The following is a 15,782-nucleotide window of genomic DNA, read 5'->3' on the forward strand; positions in this document are numbered from 1 at the left end:
GTCTATCACCTCCATATGGCCATATACATTGCTTACATTGTCCTATAGCACACCTATACATGAATGTAATGGTATTATTGTTGTTTTCTTTAGACTTGCAGAAGCTGGAAAAATGCAGTTTAATTCATATGCAAGTGCCCAGGACGGTGTTCACAGTGTTGGAGTCCAGGCTGCTCTGCCTTTTTTCATTGTTTTACTGCCCCAGCCTATGCCCGCCCTCCTATTCCCTTGCATCATCCTTCGGTCCAGCTGAGAACCCGCGCCTGCGAACTGCCTCGCAGGGCCAGGGCATGCGCACTGTGATGCCCATTGTGGGCACGGCATCGCTTTAACTACTGTGCATGTGCCGGCGAATGCCCCCTTGCCGCTGGTTTCGCGGTGGCGCATGCGCAGTAGTTAAAGCGATGCCGTGCCCACAATGGGCATCGCAGTGCACATGCCCTGGCCTGGCGAGGCAGTGTGCAGGCACGGGATCTCGGCCGGACTGAACGATGATGTAAGGGAATAGGAGGGCGGGGCATTTGCGAGTGCTCATTTGCATAGTTTTTTCAGCTTCTGCAAGTCTAAAGAAAATAATAAAAGTACCATTACATGTATAGGTGTGCTACAGGACAATTTAAGCACTGTATATGGCCATATGGAGGTGACTGACTCCCTTTAAATGAGTGCTTATGAGCTGTCAGAAGTTCTGAGATGAGGGCTACAGACTGAGCCATTGATGTAGCTCCATGACGGATTTAATGTGAGACAGAGAGCAATAGTCTATAGATGCACTGAAACTGAAAGCTGTAGAGGAAAAACTGTTGACAATTTTCTGTAAAAACCAACTGAAAAAAATAAATTTGTAAAATGCAACAATAAAAAATTAATTAAAAAAACGCCCCCAAAAGGTGTCCATAGCTTTTAACCAAGAGGTCAATGATAAATAGGTTTATGCATTATTCAGTATCATTTGTGAAAACTAAAATAATAGAATGGTTATATCTTGGTGTCAAGCCATACAGAAGATCCTGATGCTGTCTATAAACTGGCTAAGCAATAGAGATTTCAGATGGCTGAAAAGGGCAATCTAGACCACTTCCTGCTCAATGCTGGAACCTTTTTCGAAAAGGAATGACATACGTCAACTAAAGTCAAATATATTTTTGGATATCACATACTGGACCTTTTCGGTCACTGTCAGGTGCAATTACTGGAAAGTCTCCAAAAGACGGATGCAAAACTCAGCAATCGAAGCCCAGACTAGGCCACAGATGAAGTCTGAGTAACTGTGCTTTCACAAAACATTTGACAGGTTTTAGTCACCTGCCAATGGTTTTGATCAGTGGGGACAGGGTGCTGAAAGCACCACCGACCACAAGAATGGGGCAAGTGCTAATCTGAGCACTGCTGTGGTTGTCTCTTCTCAGCTCAGCACTGTGCTCCCTCCGATGTGATCGTCTCTTCTCAGCTCAGCACTGTGCTCCCTCCGATGTGATCGCCTCTTCTCAGCTCAGCACTGTGCTCCCTCCGATGTGATCGTCTCTTCTCAGCTGAGCACTGTGCTCCCTCCGATGAGATCGCCTCTTCTCAGCTGAGCACTGTGCTCCCTCCGATGTGATTGTCACTTCTCAGCTGAGCACTGTGCTCCCTCCGATGTGATCGTCTCTTCTCAGCTCAGCACTGTGCTCCCTCCGATGTGATCGTCTCTTCTCAGCTGAGCACTGTGCTCCCTCCAATGTGATGGTCTCTTCTCAGCTGAGCACTGTGCTCCCTCCGATCTGATCGTCTCTTCTCAGCTGAGCACTGTGCTCTCTCCGATGTGATCGTCTCTTCTCAGCTGAACACTGTGCTCCCTCCGATGTGATCGCCTCTTCTCAGCTGAGCACTCTGCTCCCTCCGATGTGATCGTCTCTTCTTAGCTGAGCACTGTGCTCCCTCCGATGTGATCGTCTCTTCTCAGCTGAGCACTGTACCCTTTTCAATGTGATTGTCTCTTCTCAGCTGAGCACTGTGCTCCCTCCGATGTGATCGCCTCTTCTCAGCGAAGCACTGTGCTCCCTCCGATGTGATCGCCTCTTCTCAGCTGAGCACTCTGCTCCCTCCGATGTGATCGTCTCTTCTCAGCTGAACACTGTGCTCCCTCCGATGTGATCGCCTCTTCTCAGCTGAGCACTCTGCTCCCTCCGATGTGATCGTCTCTTCTCAGCTGAACACTGTGCTCCCTCCGATGTGATCGCCTCTTCTCAGCTGAGCACTCTGCTCCCTCCGATGTGATCGTCTCTTCTCAGCTGAGCACTGTGCTCCCTCCGATGTGATCGCCTCTTCTCAGCTGAGCACTGTACCCTTTTCAATGTGATTGTCTCTTCTCAGCTGAGCACTCTGCCCTTTTCGATGCGATTGTCTCTTCTCAGCTGAGTGACTCTGCCACTTTGTTTCAGCGATCAATAGGGGTCTTAGCAACCAGATCCCTAGTGATCAAAACCTCTGACAAAGTGCAGTTATTCTTTACATTATGGCATTGTCAGCCGAAGTGACAACTTTCACAGACATGAATGAAGTGCTAGGCAAATGGCCATCTGAAATTTCTAGTGAATGGCTAGAATTACTCACACAGTGTTCAAACAGTGAGGACATGTCACACAAGAAACATAAAGGATTCTAAAACAACTAAAGTGTAAACTTACAATGAAAGCAGAAAAAACAGAACTCCTGGAGAGTTGGCTACAAAGGCAAGTATCCTCCAGTTCCTGATGTAATAGCCCAGCAAAGCATAAAGCGCTATGCCAACAGCAAAAGTTAGGTTAGTTAAAGAACCTAAAAATGAGAGGCAAGCATGACAGTAAATCACATGTAAATGTAAAAAAAGAAATTAAAAAAAGTGCATAGCAGCAAATATAATATGACATACACACATCAGCACTGAATGAAAATGGGGAGAAGTGTACAGGAATATGATCTACATTATAGAAGCTTAGATAAGCTGATGCATATGTTTCTGACAAGACTGATGATGGTTTCCCATAACAGCCAGCAGAATTAAGACTGTAGCTCAGGAGTATAATATAACTTTCTATGTTTATTATGCATTCAAAGTTCACATCTCAAACATACGCCACAAAAAGAGTTATCGTTATATTCTAATAAGAAAAAACAATCAACTGTAAGGACCCAAAACCACCTTCAGCGGGACAACAGCAAAAAGTGGTACGAATCTTAAAGGTCAAAGGACACTTAAAGGGGCTGTGCCATCTGGATACTTATGGCATACTGATATCAGACATGTATGTCATATGCTAGGTGCGAGTCCCACCTCTGGGATTCGCTCATATCTCAAGAACTGGGCCCCACCATGAATGGAGGGCAAGCCACCATGTGGGTGTGATCTCCATTCACTACTATGGGACTTCTGAAACTTGCTAAATGAGCTGCACACTCAGCTATTTTTGGAAGTCCCCTAGCTGTGAATGGAGAGGACTTCTGAAAATAGCTATTTTTGGAAGTTCTACAGCAGTGAATGATGAAACCATGCATGTGCAGCTTAGGGTCCATTCACATGTCCGTAAGTCTTTTGCGGATCCACAAAACACAGACACTGGCAATGTGCATTCCGCAATTTGCGGACCGCACATCGCCGGCACTATAATAGAAAATGCCTAATCTTGTCCACAATTGCGGACAAGAATAGGACATGTTCTATTTTTTTGCGGAAACGGAAGCATGGATGCGGAAGTGCGGATCCGCAAATGTGGATGCGGACAGCACATTCCGGCCCCATTGAAAATGAATGGGTCGGCACCCATTCCGCAAAATTGCAGAACGGATGCGGACCCATTTTGCGGACGTGTGAATGGACCCTTAGGCCTCTTTCAGACAGGCGTCACGGTAAAAGGTGCGGGTGCGTTGCGGGAACACGCGCGATTTTTCTGCGCAAGTGCAAAACATTGTAAAGCGTTTTGCACTCGTGTGAGAAAAATCGCGCATGTTTGGTACCCAAACCTGAACTTCTTCACAGAAGTTCGGGCTTGGGATCGGGGTTCTGTAGATTGTATTATTTCCCCTTATAACATGGTTATAAGGGAAAATAATAGCATTCTGAATACAGAATGCATAGTAAAATAGCGCTGGAGGGGCTAAAAAAAAATAAAACATTATTTAACTCACCCTTTAGTCCACTTGATCGCGAAGCCCGGCTTCTCGTCTGTCTCCTTCTTTGCTGAACAGGACCTGTGGTGAGCATTCACTGCAGGAACAGGACCTGTGGTGACGTCACTCCGGTCATCACATGATCCATCACATGATCCATCACCATGGTAAAAGATAATGTGATGGATCATGTGATGACCGGAGTGACGTCACCACAGGTCCTGTTCAGCAAAGAAGGAGACAGAAGGAGATGCCGGCAGCGCGATCAAGTGGACTAAGGTGAGTTAAATTTTTTATTAATTTTTTTTTAACCCCTCCAGCGATATTTTACTATGCATTCTGTATTCAGAATGCTATTATTTTCCCTTATAACCATGTTATAAGGGAAAATAATAATGATCGGGTCTCCATCCCGATCGCCTCCTAGCAACCGTGCGTGAAAATCGCACCGCATCCACACTTGCTTGCGGATGCTTGAGATTTTCACGCAACCCCATTCACTTATATGGGGCCTGCGTTGCGTGAAAAACGCAGAATATAGAGCATGCTGCGATTTTCACGCAACGCACAAGTGATGCGTAATAAATCACCGCTCATGTGAACAGCCCCATAGAAATGAATGGGTCGGGATTCAGTGCGGGTGCAATGCGTTCAACTCACGCATCGCATCCGCGCGGAATACTCGCCCGTGTGAAAGGGGCCTTACTCTGCATTCGCAGCAGGGTCCTCTTCTTAAAATAGGAGTGGGCCCAAAGGTGGGAAACGCACCTATCGGACACTTACAGCATATCCTATGGTTAAGCCAAAAATGTCCATCCAGGACACCTCCTAAAGAAAAAAAAACAAAATCAGGAATATGGATTACATAAAATAAAATAACAGAAAGTTGGTGAGTCAACCTACCTGTCAAAGCCCAATAGGATTTTCCAACATATTCTTGTGTTAATACAAAAGACACAAGTGACATACCGCCATTCATTATTCCAACAAATAATCGTGAGAATGCAAAAATTTCATAGCTTGGAGCCAGGGCTGTTAGGTACCCAAAAATGACATTAAAAAATAGTCCTGAGGAGAATAAGACATAACCAAATCAAAAATATCAATACCAGAGGACACAAACTTCTGATCTATTAAAACAACACTACAAGGAGCGGTGGAGACAAACAGCCTGATGCAAAAAAAAGTATATGGACCCTGAATTCCCAGCAACTGAACTGATAGTACATGTAGTATGTCCACCTGACAAACACAGTAATGAGGTCACAACAGCTTTCCTGACTGAAACACTCCTCAATATCGCAGTATTGTATCTGTCCAGAACTGTTCTGTCAAAGCCACTTACCTTACAAAAACCTATTGTCATGTCACAGCAGCTTTCCTCAGTGATTCATTTTTATGAGGTCACAGCATGCCACCTGACTAAAACTCATGTGTGATGTCACAATATGATGTCAAAGCAGTTACCAAATGAAAACACAGTTGTGATGTCTGAGCGTATTACCTGTCTGACACCCACTTGTGATGTCACATTGGTTTACCTTACCTTAAGACTCTTGGCATGTCTCAAAAGCTTAACTGATAAAAGTTACTTGTGATGTAATAGTAGCTACCCTGCCTGAAACCTACTAGTGATGTCATAGTACTTACCATGATTGATGTCCACCATGATGTCAGAGCAGCTTTCCTGACAGACAGAATTGTGATGCCACAGGAGATAACCTGACGGAAACCCAACTGTGATGTCACAAAAGCTATCCTGACTGAAACTTGCTTGTGATGTCATAGAGGCTGACCTGATGAAGCAAAATTGTGATGTCATGGCAAGTATCCTGACTGAAACCCAATTCCAACGTTACAAAAGTTTACCTCTCTTAATCCCGCTCGTGATGTCACTGTAGCTTTCCTAACTGAAGACTAGTGTGATGTCACAGCAACTTACCTGATCAAAAAAAAAAAACTCTACTCATCACACTAAAACTTGTGAAATCACACCTAAAAGCAGACAGCAGCGGCAGAATGCCCCTGTACATGAACAGTATATTGACTATGATTTAATCTGATGACATTGTGTTGCTTGTCAAAGACCACATCATTCATGGTTCCCCAGAAATTCCCTCACTGCTGTACTAACTGACCAATAATTGTGGATAGCAAGGAGTGTGAAAGTGTACATGTGATCTCACAAAAAGAATCACTATTTTTTGGATCTCCTTGTCTTTAGGGACCCTAAACATAACATACACTGCATTCAGAAAGTCTTCACACCCTTTCAATCTTTTCATATTTTGTTATGTTTCAGGCTTGTATTTACTGCCTATATAAAGTACGCCAAAAACACTTTATTGAATGCTTATAAAAATGTCTCCACATAATAGGCTTAATAGGGTGAATGGGAATATCTCAGACTAATATTATGCAGATTCCTACAGGCACCCTATCACTGAAACTCCTTTATGTTTAGGAGTATAGAATTGCTGGTGTGAATTCCTCTAGAGATCAATAGGAGCATGATATTCAACTTTTCCAAAACTGATCAGAGTTGAGGAAAAGTTGAATGGAGCAAAGTACAGATATATTCTTAAAGTGAACCCGTCACCTGGATTTGGGGTATAGAGCTGAGGACATGGGCTGCTAGATCGCCGCTAGCACATCCGCAATATCCTGTCCCCATAGCTCTGTGTGCTTTTATTGTGTAAAAAAAAAACACGTTTTTATAGATCTGTAAATTAACCTTAGGTGAGTTCTTTATCCTCCATGCTTGAGAGATGAGTCCAGCGTTTTCGGACTCTGAGCCCAGCCACGCTCACTGTGAAGGAGCCCAGCACCGCCCCGAATACTCCGAATCTCCTCCTTGCTCCCCGACGTCACAAAGCTAGAGCACCGTAATCTCGCGATGCGCAAGCTAGCGTGGCTGGGCTCCGGAAACGTTAGTGGCCTAATTTACATATCTAGAACAAAATGGGAAAAAAGTGAAAGGGTCCGAAAACTTTCCAAATTCCTGATTTAACATTTTAACCTACCTGTTAAATATACTGGTCTCCTCCCAAGTTTATCCGACAAAGGTCCAAACAAAATATTCCCAATAAGGAGGCCGGCAAATAATAATGAAGATGCCAGATTGACCTTGTATGCTTCATGCTGTATTAAGTGCCACTATAAAAGGAAAATAAACATTCTGGATAAATCCCAGGCATGGATTTCATTTACTCTCTGCTAATAAAGGACCTTGTGCCTTATACCATTAAACACTTAATGTCTGTTCTCCCTGTTGCCTCTTTTACTGAAAAAACACATAATTAAAAGGGTTACTGACGGCCATAAAGTGAGAAAACTCATGCCCTGAAATCCCAGAAGCCGAGTAACCAATGCATCTGGCAACTGACTGATGGAACCGAATCAACTGGCATCTGGTTACTAAAGTCAAACTCGTGTCTGAAGAGGTTTCACTGGCTTGTAAATTCTACAGTGACTTGTGAATGTTAGATCAATGGGGTTCCTACTGCTGGGACCATCACTGATCACGAAAAGGGGGTCTCTCATCCCCTGTTTGAATAAAGCAGCAGTAGAGCATGCACACTGCCAATCCATTCATACTCTATGGGATTGTGGGAGATATCATGGAGACTTAAAGGCTATGTAAACCTTTGGTGGCAATTTTTTTTTTATTATTGCATTGTACTCATTTCGAGCTGAAAATCATTTTTTCAATTGGTCTTTATTAAAAAATAATGAGCCATTTTCCCTGCACAGCTTTGATTTTATCTACTAGCAGGGTACTTTCTCTCTGCTCCTGAGGTAGGGAGCTGAGGGGCTCCTAATCTCTGATCGCTGACCTGATAAACACTCATTAAAGCTCAATTCTAATCTTACTGATAAGAATGTGGCTTAAAATTAGTGTAAATTTGCCTAAAAATTAAAAGAAGATTTTCCACGCACTGAGGGATCAGATTTGACAGCTAAAGGAATACGTATAATATGCGGATATCAGACCTTGTGGGAAATTTCTAAAGGAATTTGGTGCCGACAGACTCCCCTTTAAAACCTAGAAAGGTTCCTAAAAAGGTAGGCGAGCTGGGAACTCTGGTTATTAAAAGTGTGAAATAGGTAATAAATTAAGTAATACTTGCCTCTGATACTATGGACGTGAAATTGTCGGTAAAGTGAACATGCTTTATACTGTCTCTGTCGGCAGGTGCATCCTCTGCGTCAATATGATATTCAGGTATGGCTCCCACAATGATGATCAGCATGGACTGACAAGCCACGTAAACCTAGAAGTAACAGTAACTAGAATGAGCACACTACTAATTATTCTCCAGCAGATGCATACGCTGCCTGACTTTTCCAGCAGTCACATTGTTTTGTTGTTGTTGGGGTTTTTTGTGTGTTTTTTTACATTTTACAATGGATATCTATTCAATAAATTGTGTAATTTGGCCAAAGGGTTTTCAGAGATTTAAATACTGATTATGTATCCTCTGGACAGGTCATCTGTATCTGATCGGTAGGGGTCTGACACTAGGGACCCCCGCTGATCAGATGTAAGAGAAGGCATCATCGGCGCTAGTGTGCCCAGCGGCTTTCTCCGTGCTCACCAAGCAGAGCGCCGTACATTGTATAGTGGCTTTGCTTGGTATCGCAACTCAGCCCCATTGAAGTGAACGTGATGAATGTGTCGTCACGTGGCCTTAGGAAAGCTGAGAGAAGGCTACTGCGAGCGCCGCTGCCCTCTCGAACAGCTGATTGGCTGGGGTCCGCCACCGATCAGATACTGATGACCTATCCAGAGGATAAAAGTCTCCGAAAACCCCTTTAAAACCAAAATGTTTCCTCCAAGTAAAAACCTCATCCACCTGGTTGCTACTAGATTATGCTGCAGATTTTCTGCTGCAAATACAGATGGGAAACCTACAGAGCATCTGCTAGATGTGACCTACGCAGTATCCTGCTGACATACGATGTGCTGGAATTATTAAAAGAGGTTGTGCACATTTGGGAGGGTTTTTGACACCCCCACCCTCCCTCCAGGGCAGACTTGCAAAGGGAAGTATACTTACCTGCTTCTCGACAGTGGACTCTGTCTTCTACGCTTTCCAGCCCCTGCTGCTCCATTCGAGTCCCTGGATGTAGTTGACTGAACTTCTGTTTTGACGCCAAATCGCTATCCAGCAGCGGTGGTCACATGACACAGGGGGGAGCACATCACCTGGCTGCAGCGGCATCAAAATGGAGATTTACATTCAGCGACTCAAGCAGCGGAAGCTGGAGAGTGCAGGAGTCAGTGTCAGGAAGCAGGTAAATATGCTTCCCATCACAGGTTTGCCTAAAAGGGGGATTTGCCAAACCCACCCACCCAATAAAAAGTGCAACTCTGCAGAAGTTCTGGGCACCAGAAAAAGAAATCTACGTCAGCATGTTGTTAAATGATTAAGACCACAGAGGTCACATTTGCAGCCCACCTCCACCCATTTTTGGTAAAAGTGGCAAGGGTGGTGGAGGAAACCAAAAAGTGGCACATTTTGGTGCAAAACAGCAGCTGCATCAACGCTAATTTACAAAAATTACCACTGCTCCAGTTTCACCCTCCAAAATACCCCATGACTCCTGCTTGCTCAGACACAGGTCCTCCAGGAGTCCCTGCAGGCTGAGGGTGAGCATGCACGGACTGCACCTGCTTTTCTTCTATGGTGGATACCCCCATCGCTCTGTGCAGGGAGATGCTGCATACGCGGTTGCTTCATCCTCACTGCGCAGGACGAGCATGCGCACCGAGAGCTGCTCTCAATGCATGAGCAGCTCCTCAGTTCTTCACCTTCCTATGGAAGATATGCAAGGTGCTTGTGGGAAATGGAACGATGCTCATCTAATGTCCAGAAATATAGAAAAGAATAGTCGCTCCTGTAAGACACTTTTCCGTAATAATATTTTCCGTAATAGTTTTATATTTGCGAGAAATGTCACTTGTTTCATCTGGAACATCTGAAATGAACTACTTAAGCGTAAAAAATTCTGCTAATTTTGGCAGCAATTAAAACGTTAGTGAATGTGAAAATCAGCTAAGGTTAACACCATCAAGTAAACGATCTGATGTTTTTTTTTTTAAAAGGGGTATTCCCATCACAAGCAATGGGGGCATATCGCTAGGATATACCCCCATTGTCTGATAGGTCCTCCATTGTCCGGGGTCCTCCAGCCACAGCTCTCCCCGCTCCGTTCTCGTTGTAGGTGCGGGTCCCAGAGGTGGGACCCGCACCTATCAGACAATGGAGGTATATCCTAGCGATATGCCCCCATTGTCTGTGATGGGAATACCCCTTTAAACTCCCAGAAGTTTTAAGATATTATAAATGTGCATTCAGCGACCCATCCCCTACATTTGCCAGGTGCACCTGCCGCCTCCTGTGTGTCCTCCTGAAATACATACCTTCATTCTGCACAGACAAGAGACCTCTCCCATGTGCACCCCCCACAATCGGGAACCTGCTACCCCAACACATCAGATTCTCCCCCACCCTTCACCTCTTAAGGAAAGCCTACCACCTACAATAACCCTGCTGCCACTACACTACCATATGACATGTACGGCGCTGAGCTTGGAAAGCTGAAGGGAGCCGGCTGCGCTCCCTGAAACAAGTGATTGAGAATAGGTCATCATTATTAAAGGGGTTCTCGAAGGCTTTTAATACTGATCACCTATCCTCAGGATAGGTCATCAATATCAGATTGGCGGGGGTCCAACACCAAGCACCCCTGCCGATCATCTGTATGAAGGGAAGGCATGCGCAGTGCACGCGTGCTGTCGCCATTCTCTCTTCCTGCTCGCCATAGACATAGCAGCAGCCAGCAGAAAGAGAGAAGGGAGACGACACGCGTGAACTGTATCTTGTAACCATCTTGCCATCATCAAGGAAAAGCCTGTGGCTAGACGTCATACCGGTGGTGGGAGAGTGTATTGATGTTATGGGTAATTACTGGAAAGAAAATGAAGGTTCTACGAATCCCCTGGTGGAATGGGATGCTTCCAAAAGCGGTGATGAGAGGTGCATTGATCTCAGCGATTGCAACCCACAGAAAGGAATTGAATGTAAAAAGGGCAAAATTGGAGGGGGAAGTATTAGACAGAGAGAGGAAGTACAGTCGTGGGCAAAAGTTTTGAGAATTACATAAATATTGGAAATTGGAAAAGTTGCTGCTTAAGTTTCTATAATAGCAATTTGCATATACTCCAGAATGTTATGAAGAGTGATCAGATGAATTGCATCGTCCTTCTTTGCCATGAAAATTAACTTAATCCCAAAAAAAACTTTCCACTGCATTTCATTGCTGTCATTAAAGGACCTGCTGAGATCATTTCAGTAATCGTCTTGTTAACTCAGGTGAGAATGTTGACGAGCACAAGGCTGGAGATCATTATGTAAGGCTGATTGGGTTAAAATGGCAGACTTGACATGTTAAAAGGAGGGTGATGCTTGAAATCATTGTTCTTCCATTGTTAACCATGGGGACCTGCAAAGAAATGCGTGCAGCCATCATTGCGTTGCATAAAAATGGCTTCACAGGCAAGGATATTGTGGCTACTAAGATTGCACCTCAATCAACAATTTATAGAATCATCAAGAACTTCAAGGAAAGAGGTTCAATTCTTGTTAAGAAGGCTTCAGGGCGTCCAAAAAAGTCTCCTAAAGAGGATTCAGCTGCGGGATCGGAGTGCCACCAGTGCAGAGCTTGCTCAGGAATGGCAGCAGGTAGGTGTGAGCGCATCTGCACGCACAGTGAGGCGAAGACTTTTGGAAGATGGCCTGGTGTCAAGAAGGGCAGCAAAGAAGCCACTTCTCTCCAAAAAAAAAACATCAGGGACAGATTGATTGTCTGCAGAAAGTATGGTGAATGGACTGCTGAGGACTGGGGCAAAGTCATATTCTCCGATGAAGCCTCTTTCCGATTGTTTGGGGCATCTGGAAAAAGGCTTGTCCGGAGAAGAAAAGGTGAGCGCTACCATCAGTCCTGTGTCATGCCAACAGTAAAGCATCCTGAGACCATTCATGTGTTGGGTTGCTACTCATCCAAGGGAGTGGGCTCAATCACATTTTTGCCCAAAAACACAGCCATGAATAAAGAATGGTACCAAAACACCCTCCAGCAACTTCTTCCAACAATCCAACAACAGTTTGGTGAAGAACAATGCATTTTCCAGCACGATGGAGCACCGTGCCATAAGGCAAAAGTGATAACTAAGTGGCTCGGGGACCAAAACGTTGACATTTTGGGTCCATGGCCTGGAAACTCCCCAGATCTTAATCCCATTGAGAACTTGGTCAATCCTCAAGAGGCGGGTGGACAAACAAAAACCCACTAATTCTGACAAACTCCAAGAAGTGATTATGAAAGAATGGGTTGCTATCAGTCAGGAATTGGCCCAGAAGTTGATTGAGAGCATGCCCAGTCGAATTGCAGAGGTCCTGAAAAAGAAGGGCCAACACTGCAAATCTAGACGTTAAGATCTTTGCGAAGGTCCTAGCGTTGAGATTAAGGGGAGTAATCCTTTCCTTAGAGGGGGTAGACCAATCCGGTTTCATGCCTGGGAAAACTACCGATATCAATCTCAGAAGACTGTTCACTAATCTCCAGGTTAAAGAGGACCTTTCACCGATTCTTACCCTATGAACTAACTATACAGATATGTAGAGCGGCGCCCGGGGATCTCACTGCACTTACTATTATCCCCGGGCGCCGCTCCGTTCTCCCGCTATGCCCTCCGGTATCTCCGCTCACTAAGTTATAGTAGGCTGAGATACCAGTCCCTAAGTTATGGTAGGCGGAGTCTGCCCTAGCGCTGGCCAATCGCAGCGCAGAGCTCACAGCCTGGGAGGTTATTTTCTCCCAGGCTGTGAGCTCTGCAATGCGATTGGCCAGCGCTAGGGCAGACTCCGCCTACCATAACTTAGGGAACGGAGATACCGGAGGGCATAGCAGGAGAACGGAGCGGCGCCCGGGGATAATAGTAAGTGCAGAGAGATCCCCGGGCGCCGCTCCACATGTCTGTATACTTAGTTCATAGGGTAAGAATCGGTGAAAGGTCCTCTTTAAGCATGATAATCGGGGTATGAGAGTACTGGCCTCCCTAGACAATGAAAAGGCTTTTGATTCTGTAGAGTGGGATTTTATGTGGGCAGTGTTGGCTCGGATGAGATTCCCTGCTGAATTCCTGGGCTGCTTGAGGATGCTTTATGGATCCCCTTCAGCAAGAGTCAGAGTAAATGGATACATGTCAGACTCCTTCTCCTTAGGGAGGGGCACCAGACAGGGTTGCCCCCTCTCCCCTCTGCTGTCCGCTTTAATAATGGAGCTACTGTCGATACTCATTTCCTCTGAATATAGAAGGCTGGGACATAGCCGGAATAACGGAAAAAATTTCGCTGTATGCTGACGACATGTTGGTATATCTAGCTGATCCGGGAAAATTCCTAGATACCCTTTTAAAGGTTGTGGACCGTTTTGGTGGTTTCTCAGATCTTAGGGTAAATTGGGCCAAGTCAAGCTTATGTCTAATTGACGAGTTTGATCCTACTCACATATCAATGGGTACCAAGCTTCAGATTGTAGAGAGATTTACATATCTGGGGATTGTTATTCATAAAGAGGTGGGGAAGTTTTATAAATTAAATGTGACCCCTACAGTTCAATACATTAGTAAGAAACTGGAAGCCTGGGGGAACTTACCTGTCAATTTCATGGGGCGTATCAATACTATAAAAATGATCCTTCTTCCAAAACTGTTATACATATACAGAGCGGCCCTGACTCTTATCCCTAAGAAACATTTCACTGCAGTAGATAAAGCAATCACTCCCTTTCTATGGAACAAATCCATTCCCAGGATAGCGAGACGCACCCTTCAGGCAACGTACATACAGGGGGGCCTTGCTCTGCCTAATATGCACATGTATTATGTGGCTGCGCAACTGAACTATGTGGCATGGTGGGTACGGGCAGATGCAGGCAATCCAGCGGTAGTGTTAGAGGCGGCCTTGATGGGATCCTATGAAGCACTTACAAATCTGGCATACAGGAAAGGGGCTGGCTCTGCAGAACACTATACCCAATCTATGGCGGTGGTGGTGAAGATCTGGGCTAAATGGAGTCAGATGAGCGGCTCTGGTGAGGACAATGTCACTTGGTCACCATATTTACCTATATAGAGGAATAGAGCCTTCCCAGAGCTGCTCTCATTAGTGGATTTTGAATTCTGGCCGCATAAGGGGTTACGCTATCTTACCCAACTATACGATAAGGGTCTCTTTCGGTCTTTTAGTAGCTTGAAGCAAGATTTTAATCTGCCCCAGCAAAGTCTATACAAATACTTTCAGCTTAGACATGCCTGTCATGCGCAGTTTGGCAGGGAACCTCTAAAATTGGAGTGCGGTCCAGTGGAAGCAGTGGTTAGGAGGGTCCCCCTGGTCAAACCAGTGTCGGCTCTGTATGCGTCACTGAGGATGCTACAGGCTTCCCCCCTAGAGAATTTTATTGTGAGATGGAAAAGGGATATAGAGAACCTAGATGATATGCATGTGAAGGAAATTAGCTACACCTGGAGATCAACAGTAGTAAGCACTAGAGATCAGGTAATACAGGCTAAATGGCTCTATAGGGTATATTATACTCCTGAGAGACTATTGAAGATGGGCAAACTACCAGATTCGCGATGTACGCGTTGTGGATCCGATGGGGGTTGCCTAATTCATATGATTTGGCAATGTCCAAGCATCCACAACTTTTGGACAGAGATACACGCCTACATTAACGACAGATTGGGCCTCCCTAAGGTTTGTACCGCATTAACGAGTCTCTTGGGGATAGCCAATGAGGTTGTTCCCACTAAATTTGGCAGGAAATTATACAGAATACTGTTGCTTTATGCCAGGAAAATTATCCTCCTCAATTGGAAGTCCCCGAAGAATCCTACTGTGCAACAATGGATACAATTGGTTAACGCCAATCTTGAGTTATATAAGTTTATATATGAGAAACGAGGGACACCAGAAAGATTTGCGAAAAAATCTGGGGGGTCCTTGGATTGATGCCCAAACGCTGTTACCCTAAAGTGACAGAGATCTTGAGCGCTGACCGATGAGGGTGTGTATGAATGTCTGTATCTGAAATGCCTTTCATTACTTCAAGTCATATTTCATTGGGTGTTACACGTATTATCCAGTTATCTTGCGCTTCAGACTTGGATAAAAGTTATGAGATGATGTTATGGTTAACCCCATTTTCATTAATGTACTGTGCTTGGCAGTGTTGTACCTGTTATATGAATGTCTGTATTGCTTTGTTAATCTTTAACTAATAAAAAGATACTATTAAAAAAAATTGGAGGGAGTCTGACTATAGCCCTCTTATTCCCCAACCCCCCCCCCTCTGAAACCCCAACCCCCCTTCCCCTCTGAAACCCCAACCATCTGCTGTTTGAAAGGGTTGCAGCCTTTGGACGAGTGCTGCGGTCCCTCACTGCATATCAAGTATAGTGCGCTACATTGTACAGCGGTTGCACCAGGTACTGGGATTGAGGGGCACATAGGCCATGCGACCACTAAACACGAAGTTACTGGCCTATAAAGAGGCTGCAGCACTCTGCTGACAGCTTCAAACAACTG

General features: G+C 44.9%; 1 protein-coding gene across 2 annotated transcripts in view; it reads right to left on the minus strand.

Annotated features, from left to right (window-relative positions):
• The window catches only part of LOC121003899 (solute carrier family 22 member 15-like), a 298,912-nt gene that overhangs the window by 235,307 nt on the left and 47,823 nt on the right, over positions 1–15,782 (minus strand). For both annotated transcript variants that reach the window (XM_040435841.1, XM_040435839.1), the window contains exons 2-5: positions 8,256–8,399; positions 7,149–7,281; positions 5,029–5,193; positions 2,667–2,796 (exon numbers count right to left, since the gene is read on the minus strand). In XM_040435841.1, the coding sequence (XP_040291775.1) occupies positions 2,667–2,796; positions 5,029–5,193; positions 7,149–7,281; positions 8,256–8,399 (572 nt within the window). The remainder of the gene's footprint in view (positions 1–2,666; positions 2,797–5,028; positions 5,194–7,148; positions 7,282–8,255; positions 8,400–15,782) is intronic.

This window comes from Bufo bufo, chromosome 6, assembly GCF_905171765.1.
Source record: "Bufo bufo chromosome 6, aBufBuf1.1, whole genome shotgun sequence".
NCBI classification, from domain to species: domain Eukaryota; kingdom Metazoa; phylum Chordata; class Amphibia; order Anura; family Bufonidae; genus Bufo; species Bufo bufo.